The 21,358-nt window shown below is 38.9% G+C and overlaps 1 protein-coding gene across 9 annotated transcripts in view; it reads left to right on the top strand.

The window, feature by feature from the left end:
- LOC145531643 (phospholipid-transporting ATPase ABCA3-like) overlaps positions 1-21,358 on the top strand; it is a 200,625-nt gene that overhangs the window by 157,633 nt on the left and 21,634 nt on the right. For all 9 annotated transcript variants that reach the window (XR_014072620.1, XR_014072619.1, XM_081554583.1 and 6 more), the window contains 3 exons: positions 10,925-11,109; positions 13,373-13,498; positions 13,751-13,945. Coding sequence is in view for 7 of the 9 variants with exons in the window: in XM_081554583.1 (XP_081410709.1) it covers positions 10,925-11,109; positions 13,373-13,498; positions 13,751-13,945 (506 nt within the window). In the remaining 2 variants the exon portion in view is untranslated. The remainder of the gene's footprint in view (positions 1-10,924; positions 11,110-13,372; positions 13,499-13,750; positions 13,946-21,358) is intronic.

Here is a 21,358-nt window from a genome sequence, read left to right as displayed (position 1 = left end):
CATCAAATCGCAGCTAATAGATAAGTTAGCAGAACAGAAACTCCAGTGATCAAAAACAACAAAATACAGTCTTTACAAAAACAGTTTACAAAAGTTACTAAACAAATAAGTACAACCCACAAAAATCAAAAACAATAAACCTAGGAGAGAGGAGAATCTAATTTTCAGAATTACATGCATGCATGCGTGCTAAGTCACTTTGGTTGTGTCCAGCTGTTTGCAACCCTATGGACTATATAGCCTGCCAGGCTCCTCTGTCTATGGGATTCTCCAGGCAAGAACACTGAAGTGGTTTGGCTGCCCTCCTCCAGGGGATCTTTTCAGCCCAGGAATGGAACCAGCATTTCTTGTGTCTCCTGCATTGGCAGGAGGGTTCTTTACCACTAGCACCACCTGGGAAGCCCCAGAATTACCATATCATAACTCAAGATGTCCAGTTTTTGACAAAATCTTTGAGAAACATGAAGAAGAAAAATAAGACTCTAACAGAAAAAGAGAAAGAAGATAACAGAAAATGTCCCAAAGGAAGTTCAAGCATTAGATTTACTGACAGACTGCAAATCAACAATCTTAAATATCTTCAGTTATATGAAATTATGGGTAAAGAGCTAAAGGAAATCAGGATAATAATGTCTTACCAAAAAAACAATATCAATAAAAAGATATAAATTATAAAAAGGAAACAAATAGAAACCCTGGAGTGACAAAGTATAATAACTAAAATAAAAAGTTTACTAGAGTTGTTCAATAGCAGGTAGAAAAATCACTGAACTTCAAAGCAGGATAATTGATGAGCAGAAATAAAATAGAATGAAGAAAAATAAACATCCTCAGCAATTGATGGGACTCCATTAAATGAACCAACAATGCATTATGGGAGTCCCAGAAGGAAAGAAGAGAAAGAATAGTGGAAGAAATAATGAATAGAACCATATGGTGAAAAATCAGCACATCTGAAAGTTAATTAACTCCAAACAGGATAAACTCAGAATTCCACACTGAGACATAACATAACCAAACTGTTGAAAGGCAAAGACAAATCAAGAACCTTGAAAAGAGCAAAAGAGCAAAAGATCCATCCACGAACAATGGCTCCCCATTAACATCAGCATCCAGTTTCTCGTCGGAAGCATGGAAGGCAGAAGACAGTGGACAAAAGAAAAACAAAACTATCAAGAATTCCATTTCCAGCTAGTCTCTTGTTTAAAAAATGTAAGGGATATTAAAACATTCCTAGATAAACAAAAGCTTGGTTTTTTATTATCATGGTATAGTTGATGTAAAATATAAGTTTATAATTATAAGTTTATAAACCTATATAATGTAAGTTTAAAGTGTGCAAAATAGCCACAATTTTTAAAGGTTATATTCCATTTCTATTTATTATAAAATATTGGCTATATTCTCCGTGTTATACAACATATCATTTTAGCTTATTTGTTTTATACATGGTAGTTTGTGCCTTTTAATCCCCTATCCCTATCTTGCTGATATAGATATAGTTTTATGCTAGTAGACCTGCTCTTACAAAAAGCTAAAAGGAAATTCTTTGCCTGAAATGAAATGATATTAGATGGTAGTTTGAAACTTTGTGGAAAAATAAACACTTTTAAAGGCAACTACATAAGAAAATATTAAAAACCACTATTATTGAATTTTCATCTAGAGCTCATTTTTAATATAATTTAAAAGGCAAACACATATAACAGTAGTAAATGTATGTTAATGGGCATACAGTGTTTAAAGTTGTAATTTGTGTAAACAATATGGTAAAGGAGTTTTGAAGATGTATAGGAGCAGAGATTTTGATTACTATTGAAGGTAAATTGCTGCTGCTGCTGCTGCTAAGTTGCTTCAGTCGTGTCCGACTCTGTGCGACCCCATAGACGGCAGCCCACCGGGCTCTCCCGTCCCTGGGATTCTCCAGGCAAGAACACTGGAGTGGGTTGCCATTTCCTTCTCCAATGCATGAAAGTGTAAAGTGAAATTGAAGCCTCTCAGTCGTGTCTGACTCTCAGCGACCCCATGGACTGCAGCCTACCAAGCTCCTCCGTTCATGGGATTTTCCAGGCAAGAGTACTGGAGTGGGGTGCCATTGCCTTCTCCAATTGAAGGTAAATTGCTGTAAATTAAAACCAACTTCTTTTATTTTTGTTTTATTTTTCTACTGTTTTTTTTTTTTTTTTTTTTTTTAAAACATTTTGTATTAGGATACAGCTGACTAACAACATTGTAGTAGTTTCAGGAGAACAGCGAAGGGACTCAGCCATACATATACATGAATCCATTCTCCACAAGCCTCTCAACCATCCAGGCTGGCACATAACATTTAGCAGAGTTCCATGTGCTATACACATGGTCTTTGCTCGTTATCCATTTTAAATATAGCAGTGTGTACATGACCTTCCCAAAGTCCCTTACTGTCCTTCCCCACCTCACCCCCAGCAACCATAGTTCATTTTGTAAGTCTGTGAGTCTCTTTCTGTTTTGTAAGTAAGTTCATTTGTATCATTTCTTTTTTAGATTCCACATATAAGGGAAGTCATATGATATTTCTCATTCTCTGTCTGACTTACTTCACTCAGTATGACACTTTCTTGGTCCATCCATGTTGCTGCAAATGGAATTACTGCATTCTTTTTAATGGCTGAATAATATTCCATTCCATGAATGTGGGCAAACTCTGGGAGGTGGTGAGGGACAGGGGTCTGGTGTGCTGCAGTCCATGGGGTTGCAAAGAGTTGGACACAACTTAGTAACTGAACAACAACAACAAATATACCATTGTATAAATGTACCACATCTTCTTTATCCTTTCCTCTGTCAATGGACATTTTGGTTGCTTCCATGTCTTGGCTATTGCAAACAATGCTGCAGTGAACACTGGGGTGAGTGTATCTTTTCAGGCCATGTATTTCTCTGGATATATGCCCAGGAGTGGGATTGCAGGGTCATGTGGTAGCTCTACTTTTAGTTTTATTAAGGAAGCTCCATACTGTTCTCCATAGTGCCTCTACCAACTTACATTTCCTACCAACAGTGCAGGAGGGTTTCCTTCTCTCCACACCCTCTCCAGCATTTGTTTGTGGATTTTTTGATGATAGCCATTCTGACCAGTGTGAGGTGATATCTCTTGTAGTTTTGATTGCATTTCTCTAACAACTATTGATGTTGAACATCTTTTCATGTGCCTATTGGCCATTTGTACGTCCTCTTTGGAGAAATGTCTATTCAGGTCTGCCCATTTTTTTCAGCAGATTGTTTGTTTTGATGCTATTAAGCATCATAAGCTGTTTGCAAATTTTGGAGATTAATCCTCTGTCAGTCACATCATTTGCAAATATTTTCTCCCAATATGTGGGTTGTCTTTTCATTTTATTTATTGTTTCCTTTGCTGTGCAAAAGCTTTTGAGTTTAAGTGGGTCCCCAGGAATAATATCATTATGGGGGTCTTCCCCCAGGCAGCTGGGGGTCCAAGCCCCATATTGGGCTCTTCAGCCTGGAGATCTTGCACCAAAAATTCTGACTTTGAAAAACCAGTGGGGCTTATATTCAAGAGAGCTGAAGGGGTACAGACAACAGAGACCTTTATAGGACACATGAAAAATCTCAGTGCTCTGAGTCCCAGTGCAGAGGAAGTACTTTGAAAGGAGCCTAGCTCAAATTCACTTGCTAATCTTGGAGAGTCTCTCAGAGAGACAGGAGGCAACTGAGACTTGTGCTTGGGACAGACATACTGGCAGCAGCCATTTGATAGAGTTCAATCTTCCTCAATGACACCAGGGCAGGAAATCACCATTTTGGAGTCCTTCCATTAGTGAACCCACAGCAGCTGCAAACTGATTGGCTTCTCAGCCAGCAGTGCAGGAACTCTTATACCTCTGGGCCACACAGTCAACCATGTAGGGAGACTGCCCCAGTTACTAGCAAGCCTGAAGTAGTCACACACTGCTATGCAGCACAGCTAACCATATGGAAGTTTACTCTGCCCTCCAACAGGGCAGCAGAGTCACAGGGTTGAGGGCAAGACTGACTATCAGGGCAACCAACAGTAGTTGCCCCCCAAACAACAGAAGAGTGCACAGAGCCCACACAGGAGGCACCCCAAGAGCATGTAGCTCTGGTGACCAGAGAGAAGCATGCTTCTGCCCCCATGGAACATGCTGCATAATGCCACTTCCCCAAGATTGGGAGACATAACCAGACTATTACATAGACATAAACACAGAGAACTGGACAAAATGAGGAACAGAAGAATACATGCCAAAGGAAGTAACAACAGTAACCAACTTAGAGAAAAAAACAAAGTAGAGATAGCAACCTACCAGATGAAAAATTCAAAGTGATGATTGTAAAAACACTCACCAAACTCAAGAGAAGAATAGATAAACAAAGTGAGAATTTCAACAAACAGTTGGAAAAAGAGAAGAAAAAGCAAACAGATGAAGAATACAATAACTGAAATAAAAGATGCACTAGAGGAATTAACAATAGATTGCTGCTACTGCTGCTAAGTCACTTCAGTTGTGTCCGACTCTGTGTGACCCCATAGACGGCAGCCCACCGGGCTCCCCCGTCCCTGGGATCCTCCAGGCAAGAACACTGGAGTGGGTTGCCATTTCCTTCTCTAATGCACGAAAGTGAAAAGTGAAAGTGAAGTCGCTCAGTTGTGTCCGACTCTTAGTGACCCCATGGACTGCAGCCTACCAGGCTCCTCCATCCATGGGATTTTCCAGGCAAGAGTACTGGAGTGGGGTGCCATTGCCTTCTCCGAACAATAGATTAGATGATACAAAGGAATGGATCAGTGATCTTGAAGAGAGAGTAGTGGAAACCTCCAAAGTTGAACAGAACAAAAAAGAATAGAAAAAAGTGGGGATACCTTAAGAGGCCTGTGGGACATCAAGTACTAATGATTGCGTTTTACAGGTCTCAGAAGGAGAAGAGAGAGGGAAGCCAAGAACTTCTTCAAAAAAATAGCTGAAAACTTTGCTAACCTGGGCAAACAGACATCCAGACCCAGGAAATACAGACAGTCCCACAAAAGTTGAACCCAAAGAGGTCCATGTGTGAATGTGTGCATGCTAAGTCACTTCAGACCTGTCCAACTCTTTGCAACCCTATGGACTGTAGCCCACCCAGCTCCTCTGTCCATGGGATTCTTCAAGCAAAAATACTCTAATGGGTTGTTGTGCCCTCCTCCAAGGGTTCTTCCCAATGCAGGGATTGAACCAGCCTCACTTATGTCTCCTGCATTAGCAGGCAGCAGATTCTTTATTACTGACACCACCTGGGAAGCCCAAAGAGGTCCATACCAAGACATTATAATTGAAATGTCAAAAATTAAAGGTAAAGAGAGAATCTTAAAAGCAGCAAGAGAAAAGCAAGTAGACACATACAAATGAACTCTCGTAAGACTAGCAGCTAACTTTTGAGCAGAAACTTTGCAGAAGGGAGTGACATGATATACATATAGGGATGAAAGAAAAAGAAAAAAGAATGCTCTACCCACTAGATTGGCATTCATACTTGAAGGAGAGATAAAGATTTTTACAGACAAGCAAGAACTAAAAGAGTTCAGCAGCTCAGCACCACTAAACTGATCTTATGAGAAATATTAAAAGGACTTCTGTAAGTGGAAAAGAAGGACACAATTTGATATATGAAAATTATGAAGGGAAAAAAATCTCATTGGTTAAGGCAAAGATAAGGGTCAATCACTCATAAAGATAATTGGAAGCTTAAAAGAACAATGAGTGAGATCACCTATATCCACAATAAGTAGTTAAAAGATAATTTAAAAAAAGATGTAAAATATGATAAAAAATTAAATGTGGTAGTAAAAGTATAGGGTTGTGATAGAATATGTTTTAATTTAAAAGATCATCAACTTAATCATGTTGTTGTTGTTTAGTCCCTAAGTCATGTCCAACTCTTCTGCAATCCCATGTACTGTAGCCCACCAGTCTTCTCTGTCCATGGAATTGCCTCAGGCAAGAACTCTTAAGGGGGTTGCCATTTCCTTTCCCAGGGGATCTTCCCAATCCAGGGATTGAACCCAAGTCTCCTGCATTGGCAGGCAAATTCTTTATCACTGAGCCACCAGGGAAGCTCAGGTATATAAAATATTGTTATATAATATATGAACCTCATGGTAACCACAAATCAAATACCCATAATAGAGACACACAAAAAAGAGAACGTAATCCAATATAACACTAAATACAGTAGTTAAATCACAAGGGAAGAGAGAAAAAGAAGAAAGGAGCTAAAAAGAATTATAAAAACAACAAAATTTAAAATGGCAATAAGTACCTACCTATCAATAATTACTTTAAATGAAAATGAATGAAATACTTCAATCAAAAGACATAGAGTGGCTGAATAGATTTAAAAAAAAATACTCCTGTATATGTTGTCTACAACAGACTCACTTCAGATCTAAAGACTCAAAATGAGGAGATGAAAAAAGATATTCCATGCAGATGGAAACAAAAAGAAAGCAGGGGTAGCAATACTTTTATCAGATAAAATAGACTTTAAGCCAAAGGGTGTAAAAAGAGAAAAAGAAAGGCAGTACATAATGATAAAGGGATCAATCTAGCAAGAAGATATAACAATTGTAAATGTGTGTATACCCAACACATTCAGTTCATGTACTGCTGAAGCCTAGCTTGCAGGATTTTAAGCATAACCTTACTAGCATGTGAAATGAGCCCAATTGTACAATTGTTTGAACATTTTTTAGCATTGCCATTCTTTGGAATTGGAATGAAAACTGACCTTTTCCAGTCCTGTGGCCTCTGCTGATTTTTCCAAATTTGCTGACATATTGAGTGGAGGAGCACTTTGACAACATCATCTTTTAGGATTTTAAATAGTTCAGCTGAAATCCCATCTCCTCCACTAACTTTGTTCATAGTAATCTTTCCAAAGGCCCACTTGACCTCACACTCCAGGATATCTGGCTCTAGGTGAGTGAACACCATCATGGTTATCCAGGTCATTAAGACCTTTTTCCCCCTTCCAGTTCAAAATGGCAGAGTAGAAGGATGTGTGCTCATCTTCTACTGCAAGAGCACTAAAATAGCAAATAACTTCTGAACAACCATCAACAGAAGGAACCTGGAACCCACCAAAAAGATATCCCACATCCAAAGACAAAGAAGAAGCTGCAGCAAAATGGTAGAAGTGGTACAATCAAGATAAAATTAAATCCCATACCCACCAGGTGGATGATCCACAAATTGGAGAACAATAATACCAAATGAGCTTTCCCATTGTTGTGAAGGTTTTGAGCTCCATGTCAGGCTTCCAAGCCTGGGGATCCTACAAAGGGACTGGGAATCCTCAGGGATCTGATCTTGAAGGACAGTGGAATTTGATTATAAGACTTCCACAGGGCTAGGGGAAACAGACTTCGGTCGTGGAGGACACAAAAAAATCTTGCACATACCAAGACCCAGCGGAAAGGAGCAGTGACCCACAGGAGACTGAAACAAAACTACCTGCTAGTGTTGGAGGGTCTCCTGTGGAGGTATGGATCAGCAGGGGCTCACCACAGGGATGGTGCCACTGGCAGCAAAAGTCTGGGAAGGTCCTCCTTGGCCTAAGCCCTCTTGGATACCTGTAGAACCTAGGGCTGGATTGCCTCAGGTTAAACGACTACCGAAGGGGGAGCACAACCCCATCCATCGGCAGATAATTGGATTAAATCTTTACTGAGCAAGGCCCTGCCCACCAGACCAGGACCCAGTTTTTGACACTGCCAGTCCCTCCCATCAGGAAGCTTACACAAGCCTCTTAGCCTCCTCCATCAGAGATCAGACAGAAGAAGCAAGAAGAACCACAGTCCCACAGTGGGTAAAACAAAACCACATTACAGAAAGTTATTCAGGATGAAAAAGCAGTAAGTTATGTCCCAGAACAAGGGACAAGATAAAACCTCAGAAAAATGAATGAAGAGGAGATAGGCAATCTTCCAAAAAATAATTCAGCATAATAATATTGAAGATGATCCAGGATCTTCAGGAAAACAATGGAGAAGATGCAAGAAATGTTTACCAAAGACCTACAAGGACTAACAAACAAACAAACAGAGATGAATAATATACTAGAAGGAATCAATAACTCAATAACTGAGGCAGAAGCATGGATAAATGACCTGGAGGACATAATGGTGGAAATCAATTCTGCAGAACAGAATATTAAAAAAAAAAAGAGTGAAAGAAGTGAAGACAGCCCAGGAGACCTCTGGGACAACATTAAATGCACCAACATTGGCATTATAGGTGTCCCAGAAGGAGAAGAGAGAGAGAAAGGACCTGAGAAAATATTTGAAGAGAGAATAATAGCTGAAAACTTCCCTAACATGGGAAAGGAAATAGTCAACCAAGTCCAGGAAGCACAGCAAGTCCCAGGCAAGATAAAGCCAAGGAGGAACATACTGAGACACATGGTAATCAAACTGACAAAAATTAAAGGCAAAGACAAAATATTAAAAACAAGGAAAAAATGACAAATAACATACAAGGAAACTCCCATAAGATTACAAGCTAGTTTCTCAACATAAAATCTACAAGCCAGAAGAGAATGGCAGGATATATCTAAAATGATGAATGGGAAGAACCAACAACCAAGAGTACTCTACCCAGCAAGACTCTCATTCAGATTTGATGGAGAAATCAACAGCTTTCCAGACAAGCAAAAGTTAAGAGAACTCAGTACCACCAAACCAACATCACAAAAGTATTAAAGGAATTTCTCTAGGCAGGAAACACAAGAGAAGAAAAAGATCTACAGAAAATAAGCCCAAAACAATTAAGAAAATGGCAATGGGATCATACATATCGATAATTACCTTAAATGTAAATGGATTAGATGCACCAATCAAAAGACATAGGCTAGCTGTGTGCATGAAAACATGTGCATGTATGCACTTCCACTTACCACATCACTCTGCTTGACTCTCCAGGTTGTATGTAATTATTTTATATTGTTCGGTTAATCTTGTTCTCATTATGCTTGCAAACAAAGAGATCTTTTTGGTACAGTTCTTCTGTGCATTCTTGCCACTCTTGTTATTCTCTTCTGCTCTTGTTAAATTCTTATGGTTTCTGTCTTTTATTGTGCTCATCCATGCGTGAAATGTTCCCTTGATATCTCCAATTTTCTTGAAAAGCTCTCTAGTCTTTCCTGTTCTACTGTTTTTCTCTATTTCTTTGCATTGTTCATTTAAGAAGGCCTTCTTATCTCTCCTTGCTATTCTCTAGAACACTGTGTTTGGTTGGGTATATCTTTGCCTTCCTCCCTTGCCTTTCACTTCTCTTCATTCCTCAGGTATTTGTAAAGCCTCCTCAATCAACCCCTTTGCCTTCTTGCATTTCTTTTTCTTTGGGAAGGTTTTCATCACTGCCTTCTGTACAATGCTATGAACCTCCATTCATAGTCTTTAGGCACCCTGTCTACCAGATCTAATCCCTTGAATCTATTCATCATCTCCACTGTGTAATCATAAGGGATTTGATTAAAGTCATACCTGAATGGCCTAGAGGTTTTCCTACTTTCTTCAATTTAAGCCTGAATTTTGCAATAAGGAGCTGATTATCTGAGCCACAGTCAGCTCCAGGTCTTGTTTTTGCAGACTGTATAGAGCTTCTCCATCTTCAGCTGCAAGGAATGTAATCAATCTGATTTCGGTATTGACCATCTGGTGATGTCCATTTGTAGAGCCGTCTCTTAGGTTGTTGGAAAAGTGTGTTTGCTCTGACCATTGTGTTATCTTCACAAAATTGCTATATAACATGGGGACCCAGCCATAACACTTTTTTTCCCATAAAAAAGTGGAAGCAATCCAGATGTCCATCCACTAATAAGTAGATAACAAAATGTCCAGACAGTGGAATACTACTCAACAATTAAGAAAAATAAATTACTGATACATGCTACAACATTTTGAAAACATTATGCTAAGTGAAAGAATCTAGACACAAATGGCCATTTATTTTATGATTTCATTTATATAAAATGTCCAAAATAGGAAAAACCATAGAGACAGAAATTATTAATAGATTGGTGGTTGCCAGTGGTTAGAGGAATGGGAGATAACTGTGACTGCTTAATAGATTCTGAATTTTATTTTGGGATGGTAAAATTATCATGGATCTAGATGGTGACGATGATCACACAACATTATGAATGTACTCAGTATCACTGAAATGTATACTTTAAAATGTAAACTTTACATTATGTGTATTTTATTACAATAAAATAAATAGTGTGTGTGCATACTGGCACAGAAAATGCAATTCTTATTAAAAAAAGAGTGATTGTATTATCTTCACATCTCAAAGATGCCTCCTATTTGCATATCTAGAATTTAGATGTTTGTGTTAGCTAATTTTCTGTGTAGTAAAATAGGGAAATATCAATTATTGCCTATTTACATCTAATCTTTGTTCTTTTCTTCCTCACAAGTGTTGCCATCAATACTGTTTTCCCACTTATAGAAGAAAATGTCTTCTCACTCTGAAGGACTTTAAGGACAGTAGGCATGACCTACAATAAAAGCTAAACATGCCATAAATACCTATATTTTGTTTGTTTTATTTAATTGCCAAGAATTCTGTTTACCAAGGCTCAGCCTTTGAAACTCACTGAACATGTAGTAAGGTTGTTGCCTATCAAAACTGGTTAAAAAAAAAAGGAAAAAAGTATTTGCAGGGGAACTGTTATAATAATCATAAATATCGGGGAAGATTAAATAAGAGAGACAAAAAATGTTAAGACAATTGCTTATTTTTCATATCTATACTTCTCTAATTCTAACTTAACATTAATTTTATCCTGTATTTCTTAATATTTTGTGTCATCTTAGACTTTGTATCAGTTTTTAAAGTAAGGCTATCTCTTTTATCACCCTCAGCTAAGAACAATGTCTACAGTTTTGGAGAACATGGGATTGCAAACTTTTTGATTTCATCAGCTGCCTTGGGCTTAATTTTTCTGCTTTTGCTTTTTTGTCTGGAAAGTACATTCTGGAACCTGAAAAACTTTGTCTTTCATAAAATTGTATTTAATGTCTATAAGATATTTATGAATGACAAGAAGGTAAGTAACTAATACAGACTATAGATATAACTCAAAGAAAGGTCAGCATTAGGTCAGAATGTATAAATTAACATATTCCTACCTTTATTACTTAATAAAGAAGATATCATTCAATTATACCAAGATCTAACTGGGACTAATTTGAATCACAGGTCTTTCATCTTAGTTTCAATTTTCAGTTCTGAATTTTCAACCCTCTGCCTACAAGATAATAATCCATAATAATGAACTGACTATAATAGAAAGTGCTGCTTTGTGTCCATACAATTTTTGAAGTGTATTTGGTTGTAATTATAGAATTGACTTCTTTAAAGCTGTGTAGAATTATAGAGTTTCATGGTCTCTACCAGTCAGGATTTTTTCCTATTGCCTAGGATTAAACATATAAATATTACGTTGAGATTATTTTTCCTGCTCTTTCTTAGTTTCAAACTTTAACATTCTTAGACTGAGATGGGTCTCTACCAGTCAGATTATTAACTATTGCTTTACATAGGTCTCATAGTTCACACAGTCTCAGAGTTTTGCCTTAGGATTTTTTACTTTAATTGTTCATTCACTCAGTAATTGAACTCTCACTGATCTATATTTGAATAGAACCAAAAATAAATAAATAAATCTTTTTTAAAAAAAGAATATAGGAGTATATGGAAGAAATGAACAAGTAGGGTTTATTCCATGAATGTAAAATTAGTTTAATATTTGAAAATAAATCAATGTTACAATATTGATCATCTCAAGAAGAAAAATCACATGTTCATATCAATTACTGCAGGTAAAGCATTTGACATTTAACAGCCTTTTATGATTTTTTTTAAAACTACAACACAAGGGAAAGAAAGGAACTACCTTAACCTTATAAGTGGGATCTGTTTATATGTAAAGCCTGCAGTAAACATACTGCTGCTGCTGCTAAGTCGCATCAGTCATGTCTGACTCTATGTGACCCCATAGACGGCAGCCCACCGGGCTCACCCGTCCCTGGGATTCTCCAGGCAAGAACACTGGAGTGGGTTGCCATTTCCTTCTCCAGTGCATGAAAGGGAAAGTGAAAGTGAAGTCGCTCAGTTGTGTCCGACTCTTAGCGACCCCATGGACTGTAGCCTACCAGGCTCCTCCGTCCATGGGATTTTCCAGACAAGAGTACTGGAGTGGGGTGCCACTGCCTTCTCCGAGTAAACATACTGGGAAGGACTAAATGTTTTCCCTCTGAGACTGAAAACTGGGCAAGGATATTCACTCTTACCACTTGCATTCTATCAATTTTGAGATTGGAAAAGGAAAAAGCAATTAAAGCAGCTCTCTTCTCACTCTTTTGATTAGCGTGTTTACTGAACTGAATATATTCTCCTGCTCCATTCCTCAACCATTACCATTAAGTGAGTACTTGAGTTAAACATGAGCAGTTCAAAACAACAAAATTTTGCTCAAGCAGTAACAAATTACTATTCACAAAACACACCATGTCGTTTCATTCTCACACAACTTTCATTAAGCTCCCACTGCTAATAGCAGCCTTTCTTCCATCCTCGCCCTACCTTCATTCGTTCATTATATTTTTGTTTATTCTCCAAACTCAGCTCAAACTTCACTAATAAGGGGCCCTAATCAAAAAAAAGGAGCTCATTCTTCTCTCTTAAACCTAATGCTCTCTTGAATATATTTTGGTTGTAACAAATCGCACTAAGTAATAAGTAATAGTATCATTGTCGCTTGTTCTCCACAAGATGTCCGCGTCACTGGCAAGGACATACTGCTTACTCATACGTGTAAGAAAATTTGTTCGTGACTACAATTTCAAAAATAAGCAAGTTGTGAGAATTCCCTGGCAGTCTAGTGGTTAAGACTCCAGGCTTTCACTGAAGGGAGCACAGGTTCAGTCCCTAGTTGGAGAACTAAGATCCTGCATGCCACATGACCAAGAAAAAAGAAAAAAATAAGCAAGTCAGGAATAAATTTGTGCATAAGAGTTCAGGACATTGTTGCTGTGCTTAGTCACTCAGTCGTGTACAACTCTTTGTGACCCTATGGACTATTGCTTGCCAGGTCCTCTGTCCATGGCGATTCTCCAGGCAAGAAGACTGGAGTGGGTTGCCATGCCCTCCTCAGGAAATTGGTAGAGAGGCTCATTAATAGAAATTACTCAAATATTTTGTGACATCTTTGAAATTACTCCCTCAGGTCAGCTTTCAAAAAGCCACCCATTTTAAGCCAAAATGTCTAACATGTATTCAAATCTGTGATCTTTGTCTTGAAAATATAGGCTACAGATTCCATCCAAGTAATCAAGGAATATGAGGATAAAGATGTAATAAATGAAAGGAAGAGAGTCCAGAAACCGTTACCTAGGTTGAGGGCTGTCCCTTTGCTTTTCAACGAACTTACAAAGGTAAAGTCATTCAATGTCCAACCTTGCACTAAGATTTAGCCCACCTTCCCTGCCACGAATTTGTTGGTAGTTATTACTAATTCATTGGATTTCTATGGGATCTATGTACATTCTGGTAAAATAGAGGACTGAAAGGGGAAAGGCTCTTCTGAAACTGTCCATGCATAACAGTCCACAGGGTCTGGGGTTATGGTTGTGGTTGACCCATTATCAGTGCTTCAGTACATTGTGGTTCTCTTCTAATTTTCTCAGATTTACTATAAGTGTCCAGTTGTAAAGGCTGTGAGAAATATCTCCCTTTTAGTCCTAAAGTATGAGTGCTTTGGATTACTTGGATTAAATGGAGCCGGAAAAACTGCTACATTCAAAATGTTGACTGGAGAGGAGATCACAACCTCTGGAGTTGTGTTAATTGATGGCATTAACATCACTGAAAATATCAGAAAGGTATTTCTAGACCTAATCACTGAGTTCATGCCCTAAGGTAACCAGAGAAATGGGCGGAGGGCATGGAAGAAAGCATTGAGATAGATAGATAGATAGATAGATATGTATATGTATATATACATATATATATGTGTATATATATGTATATATATACATTCTTTTCTCAAATGTAACAGACTGCAGGGACAGTAATAGTCATGATAACATCCCGAGTTTGGGAAAAGGCAATTACTCTTTCTGGCTGAAAAAAATCTGATTACCTGTAAATGGATCAAATGAAAAAGAGGAAGAATGGTTATTTCACATAACCTGCTCTTACATAATTGGAGTTTGATATAAAACAATGATTTTAAAAAGTGATTGTGAAAAATACTGAAAAAGTAAAATTTGTCAAGGTTTGGGCTCCATTTGAATGTGGGTTATAAGAAAAGAAAGGAGCCTAAGATATTGCCCAGGAACCTATCTTGAGCCAATGAATGAGACAGTCCAGATAGTAAAGACAAGAGATGAGTATATTTGGAGAAGAATATGTTGAATGTTAGATGTTTATGACATATTTAAATGGGAGAATATCCAATAGACAGTTGGAATCTATGGTAGTGATAGGAGATATAAATCTCTCGGAATTCATCAAAGTACAAGTGAAATTTAAACTGTGGAAGTAAGTGAGACAATCTATTTGGAGTATGTATAATAATGAGAAGAAGGATATGGGCTGAATCCTGAGGATCAACAACATTTTTGAGACATGGAGTGAGAGAGAGAATAATTGGGGAAAAAGTTGAGGAAGATTAGTGAGTTAAAAAGAAAATCTGGATAAATATTTTTTAATTGGGGTATAGTCACTTTACAATGTAGTGTTAGTTTCTGCTGTACAACAAAGTGAATCAGCTATATGCATACATGTGTTCTGTCCCTCTTAGACCTCTCTCCAACCCATCCCACCCATCTAGGTCATCACAGAACACTGAGCTGAGCTCCCTGTGCTACAGAGGAGGTTCCCAATAGTTAGTTATTTAACACATGATAGTGTATGTATTTCAATCCTAATTTCTCAATTCATTCTACTCTCCTTCCCCACACTGTGTCCACACATCTGTTCTCTATATCTGCATCACTATTCCTGCCCAGCAAGTAGGTTCATCTGTACCATTTTCTAGATTCCACATATATGAGTTAATATACAAAATCTGTTTTCCTCTTTCTGACTTATTTCACTCCATGTGATAGAGCCTAGGTCCATTTACTTCTCTACAAATTATCCAATTTCAGTCCTTTTTATGGCTGAGAATATCCCATTGTATAAAAGTACCATGTTTTCTTTATCCACTCATAGGTCAATGAATGTTTAGGCTGCTCCCATGTCCTGGTTACTGTAAATAGTGCTGCAGTGAACATTGAAGTGAATGTGTCTTTTTGAATTACAGTTTTCTCAGGGTATATGCCCAAGTAGAGGGATTTCTAGATTATATGGTTTTATTTTTAGTTTTTTAAGTAATCTCTATACTGTTCTCCATAGTGGCTGTAACAGTTCACATCCTCATCACAGTACAAGAGGGTCCCCTTTTCTCCACACCCTCTCCAGCATTTACTCTTTGCAGATTTTTTTGATAATGGTCATTCTGCCCAGAGTGAGGTGACACCTCACCGTAGTTTTAGTCTGCATTTCTCTAACAGTCAGTAATATTGAGCATCCTTTCATGTGCCTCTTGGTCATTTGTATGTCTTCTTTGGAGAATTGTCTATTTAGGTCTTCTGCCCATTTGTTGATTGGGGTTTTTGCTTTGATGCTGTTAAGTATCATGAGCTGTTTGTATATTTTGGAGATTAATCCCAGTTGCTTCATTTGCAAACATTTTCTTCCGTTCTGAAGGTGGTCTTTTCATCTCTTTTATGGTTTTCTTTGTTGTGTAAAACCTTTTGTGCTTTGCTCAGTTGCTTCACTGATGTCTGACTCTTTGTGACCCCATGGACATTATCCCACTAGGTTTCTCTGTCCACGGGATAGTCCCAGCAAGAATACTGGAATGGGTTGCCATGCCTTCGTCCAGGGGATCTTCCCAACCCAGAGATCAAACCCACATCTCCTGTGTCTCCTGCATTGCAGGTAGATTCTTTACCACTAAGCCAGCCGGGAAAGCCTGTGCAAGACCTTTTAAATGTAATTAAATCCATTTTTTTTACTTTTGTCTTTATTTTTATTATTCTAGGAAGTGGGTCAAAAAAGATTTTGCTGTGATTTATGTCAAAGAGTGTTCTTCTTGTTTTCCTCTAAAGTTTTATAGTGTTTGGTCTTACATTGGGTCTTTAATCCATTTTGAGTTTATTTTTGTGTATGGAGTTAGGGAGTGTTCTGATTTCATTCTTTTACATGTAGCAGTTCAGAGTTCCCAGCACTGGATAAAATTTTATCACAAAATCCACAAGACTGAAAAATGTCAAGAAGAAAATGAAACAGATATTAGGCAAGATAGGCCTTAACAGTGTCCAGTGGACATCACTGAAATAAGAATGCAGTGGAATGACAAATCAACAATGAGGATAGGGGAATCATGAATGTGGACCAAACCTAGAAGAAAAGTAGATGTCAAACAAAATGGAGAAAAGAATGACATCCAGAACTTAAGGAGTTGATAAGGACAGAATTGTAATTTTTAGCAACTAGAACATATTTGTATAAATGGGGGGGGGCAATTTTTAAAGTTGTTTTAAAAGAAAATTTTAAATATATACTGATAAGTGTGTGTGTGTTAGTTGCTCAGTCATGTCCAACTCTATGCAACCCCATGGACTATTGCCTGCCAGGCTCCTCTGTCCATGGAGGCAAGAATACTGGAGTGAGTTGCTACTCCCTTCTCCAGGAGATCTTACAGACCCAGAGATTGAACCTGGGTCTCCTGCATTGCAGGCAGATTGTCTACCATCTGAGCCACTAGGGAAGCCCCATAGTAATAGAAGCTATCTTATAAAGAAAGTATTCCTCCATACAAATTATAAATCAAAGCAATATAAAATGGTTTCCAGTAGCACGTTATTTTCACTCCTACCCACCATTTGCCTCATTCCATCCCAAGTCTTACAAGAAGGTAACCATTTTTCTAATTCTACAGTTTTTTTTTAATACATACAATCAATTATAAAGATCTATTTTTACATTTTATTGCACAAAATGTAGTATGCTGCATACAATGTTTTGGACATTGCCAAATTGTTTTCCATATGTGGATATATAAATTTGCACTAAAGCAGCAATGTTTGACAGTGGCTATTACCCTGCACTGATCACAACAGAGCATATCATCAGTCTTTTGGGCTTTAGCTGGTCTGATCATGTTACCAAACAATCGGGCTCATTACCACTGTGCAGCCTATTACAAGAAAAGACTTTACTACAGGGGAGTCAAGCAAAGGTGCAACCGCAAAAATGACAGAATGATCTTGATTCCTTTCCAAGGCAAACAATTCAACATCACAGTAATTCAAATCTACACCCTAACCACTGATGCCAAAGAAGCTGCTGCTGCTGCTGCTAAGTCTCTTCAGTTGTGTCCGACTCTGTGTGACCCCATAGACGGCAGCCCACCAGGCTCACCCGTCCCTGGGATTCTCCAGGCAAGAACACTGGAGTGGGTTGCCATTTCCTTCTCCAATGCATGAAAGTGAAAAGTGAAAGTGATGTTGCTCAGTCGTGTCCGACTCTTAGTGACCCCATGGACTGCAGCCTACCAGGCTCCTCCGTCCATGGGATTTTCCAGGCAAGAGTACTGGAGTGGGTTGCCATTGCCTTCTCCGGCCAAAGAAGCTGAAGTTGACCTATTCTATGAAGACTTACAAAACCTTCTAGAACAGCAAAAAAAGATGTCCTTTTCATCATAAGGGATTGGAATGCCAAAGTAGGAAGCCAAGAAATATTGGAATAATAGGCAAGTTTGGCCTTGGAGTACAAAATGAAGCAAGGCAAAGACTAACAGAGTTTGGTCAAGAGAACAAACTTGTCATAACAAGCACCATTTTCCAACAACACAAGAGACTCTACAAATGGACATCACCAGGTGGTCAATGCTAAAATCAGATCTATTATGTTCTTTGTAGCCAAAGATGGAGAACTATCTTTTACTTGTCAGTAAAAACAAGACCAGGAGCTGACTGTGGCTCAGACCATGAACTCCTTATTGCAAAATTCAGGCTTAAATTGAAGAAAGTAGGGAAAACTTCTAGGCCATTCAGGTATGACCTAAATCAATCCCTTATGGTTACATAGTAGAGGTGATTAATGGATTCAAGAGATTAGACCTGATAGAAGGAGTACCTGAAGAACTATAATGGAGGTTCATACCATTATACAGGAGGCAGTGATGAAAACCATCCCCCAAAAAAAGAAATGTAAGAAGGCAAAGTGGTTGTCTGAAGAGGCTTTACAGATAGCTGAGGAGCAAAGAGAAGAGAAAGGCAAAGGAAAAAGGGAAAGATATATTCAAATGAATGCTGAGTTCCAGAGAATAGCAAGGAGAGATAAGAAGGCCTTCTTAAATGAACAATGCAAAGAAATAGAGGAAAAACACAGAATGGGAAACACTACAGATCTCTTCAAGAAAATTGGAGATATCAAGGAAACATTTCATGCAAGGACAGGCACGATAAAGGACAGAAACAGTAAGGACTTAACACAAGAGGAAGAGATTAAGAAGAGGTGGCAAGAATGCACAGAAGAACTATACCAAAAAGGTCTTAATGACTGGGATAACCATGATGATGTGGTCACTCATTTAGAGCCAGACATCCTGCAGTGTGAAGTCAAGTGGGCCTTAAAAAGCATTAGTACAAACAAAGTTAGTGGAGGTGATGAAATTTCACCTGAGCTATTTAAAATTCTAAAAGATGATGCTGTTAAAATGCTGCACTCAGTACATCAACAAACTTGGAAAACTTGGCAGTGGCCACAGGACTGGAAAAATTCAGTTTTCATCCCAATCTCAAAGAAGGTAATGCCAAAAAATGTTCAAACTACCATACAACTGTGCTCACTTCACATGCTAGTAAGGTTATGCTCAAAATCCTTCAAGCTAGGCTTTAGCAGGACATGAACCTAGAACTTCCAGATGTACAAGCTGGGTTTCAAAGAGGCAGAGGAATCAGAGATCAAATTGCCAACATTTGTTGAGTCATGGATAAAGCAAGGGAGTTCCAGAAAAACATCTTCTTCTGCTTCATTGACTACACTAAAGCTTTTGACTGTGTGGATCACAGCAAACTTTGGAAAATTCTTCAAGAGATGGGACTATCAGATCACCTTACCTGCCTCCTGAGAAACCTGTATGCAGATCAAGAAGCAACAAGTTCTGTTGGACTGTATGCAGTCCAAGAACCAGACATGGAACAATGGACTGGTTCAAAATTGGGAAAGGAGTACATCAAGGCTGTATATTGTCACTCTGCTTATTTAACTTATATGCAGAGTACATGATGTGAAATGCTGGGCTGGATGAAACACAAGCTGAAGTCAAGACTGCTGGAGAAATATCAACAACCTCAGATAAGCAGATGATACCACACTAATGGCAGAAAGTGAAGAGGAACTAGAGCCTCTTGGTGAAGGTGAAAGAGGAGAGTGAAAAAGCTGCTAAAGACTCAACATTCAAAAAACTAAGATCATGGCATCCAGTCCCATCATTTCATGGCAAATAGAAGTGACAGACTTTATTTTCTTGGGCTCCAAAATCACTGCAAAAAGTGACTGCAGCCATGAATTTAAAAGACGCTTGCTCCTTGGAAGGAAACCTAACAAACCTAGACAGTGTATTAAAAGGCAGAGACATCACTTTGCTGACAAAGGTCCATAGAGTCAAAGGACTGTTTTTCCAGTAGTCATGTAAGCATGTAAGAGTTGGACCACAAAGAAGGCTCAGCACTGAAGATCTGATGCTTTCCAACTGTGGTGGTGGAGAAGTCCCTTGGACTACAAGGAAATCGAACCAATCAATCCTAAAGGAGATCAACTCTGAATATTCATTGGAAGGACTGATGCTTAAGCTCCAACACTTTGGCCACTTGATGCAAAGTGCCAACTCTCACTGCAAAAAACCGTGGTGCTTGGAAAGACTGAAGGCAAAAGAAGGAGGTGTCAGAGTCTAGAAAAGGACACTGATAAGGCCATAGCTCCTGCATCTGAGGCAGTCCATGTCCCTGCACACTTGGCACTGCCAGGGTCCCTGCAACCCAAGCAGCTCCACCACCTTCATGCTCAGTCATCACTGGGGCAGAGCTGCCACAGGCTAGAAAAAGCCCTAGTAGCATCATATCTCCTGTGACAATAGCTGCCAGTACTCCTGCATAGCCAGCATTGCCAGGGTCCCCATGATCCAAGCAACTGCACCACTTCCACGCATGATCTTCACTGGGACAGAGCTGCCAGAAGCTAGAAAAAGTCCTGCATCTGTGCACATGGGGTCATTTTGATCATATCCAACTCTGAGAGCCTGTGGACTGTGGCCTGCCAGGCTTCTCTGTCTGGGGGATTCTCCAGGCTGGAATACTGGAGTGGGTTGCCATGCCCTTCTAGAGCATGATATTTCCTGCTGCCCTAACCACTGGCTCCTCTGAGTACTTGGTGGTGCCGGGGCCACTGCCACCCAAGCATCTGTGCCACCTCCACAGCTGGCCCCCACTGTGGCGGACACAAGTCCTCCAGAGCAGCCTCAGGAGCAAACCCCAGTGGACAACCCACATGCAGAGGTGAAGATAAAACCACAAGTGAAACCCAGGGGCAGTGTGGCTAAGGAAGAGGACCCAAAACCTTCACACCAGCTGTACAAGCTGCAGATTAAATCCACATGATCAACTAGGCAGACTCTGTGGCTATGGAATATATAAAAGGACAATGAGAGTGCTCACAAAAGAAAATGCAGTAGTTCTAAGAGCTGTGACAATTGAGGACAAGAACACACGGGATCAGGACCAGATCAGAGTCTGAGCTGCCCCCACAGCAGGTCCAGAGACCAGCCCAGTACCAGAGGGCATCCTAGAGAGTCGAGGTGGACTGTGACTCCCAGCGAGGGAAAGGACGCTGACAGCAGAGACGCAAGAAAAACATTTATTATTCTTATATTTTGACTTATTCTGTGGTTGCTTCTGGATATTTTTTTCTTTTTTTCCTTTCCTTTTTTTTTCCCCCTTTGTTGTTGTAGTTGTCAATTTTATTAATACTATTAAATCTATTTAAGCTTTTGAGGATTTTTTTAATCACACTTTTTATTTCTGTTATATACTTCTGCCTCTACGTTAGCCTTATAAGATTATGTAGGGTTTTCTTTTTTGCTTTTTTCTCTTTTCTTTTAAATTTTCTAATTTTTTAAATTTATTATTATTTTTCCTACATTTATTCCTTTGTTTGCTTTTCCTACTGTTCTTTTCCCA

The sequence above is a fragment of the Giraffa tippelskirchi genome, chromosome 13, assembly GCF_054371585.1.
Source record: "Giraffa tippelskirchi isolate mGirTip1 chromosome 13, T2T-mGirTip1v1.2.pri, whole genome shotgun sequence".
In the NCBI taxonomy this organism is placed as follows: domain Eukaryota; kingdom Metazoa; phylum Chordata; class Mammalia; order Artiodactyla; family Giraffidae; genus Giraffa; species Giraffa tippelskirchi.
Note: the sequence above shows the minus strand (reverse complement) of the source record. Positions and strands in the feature narration are given on the sequence as shown.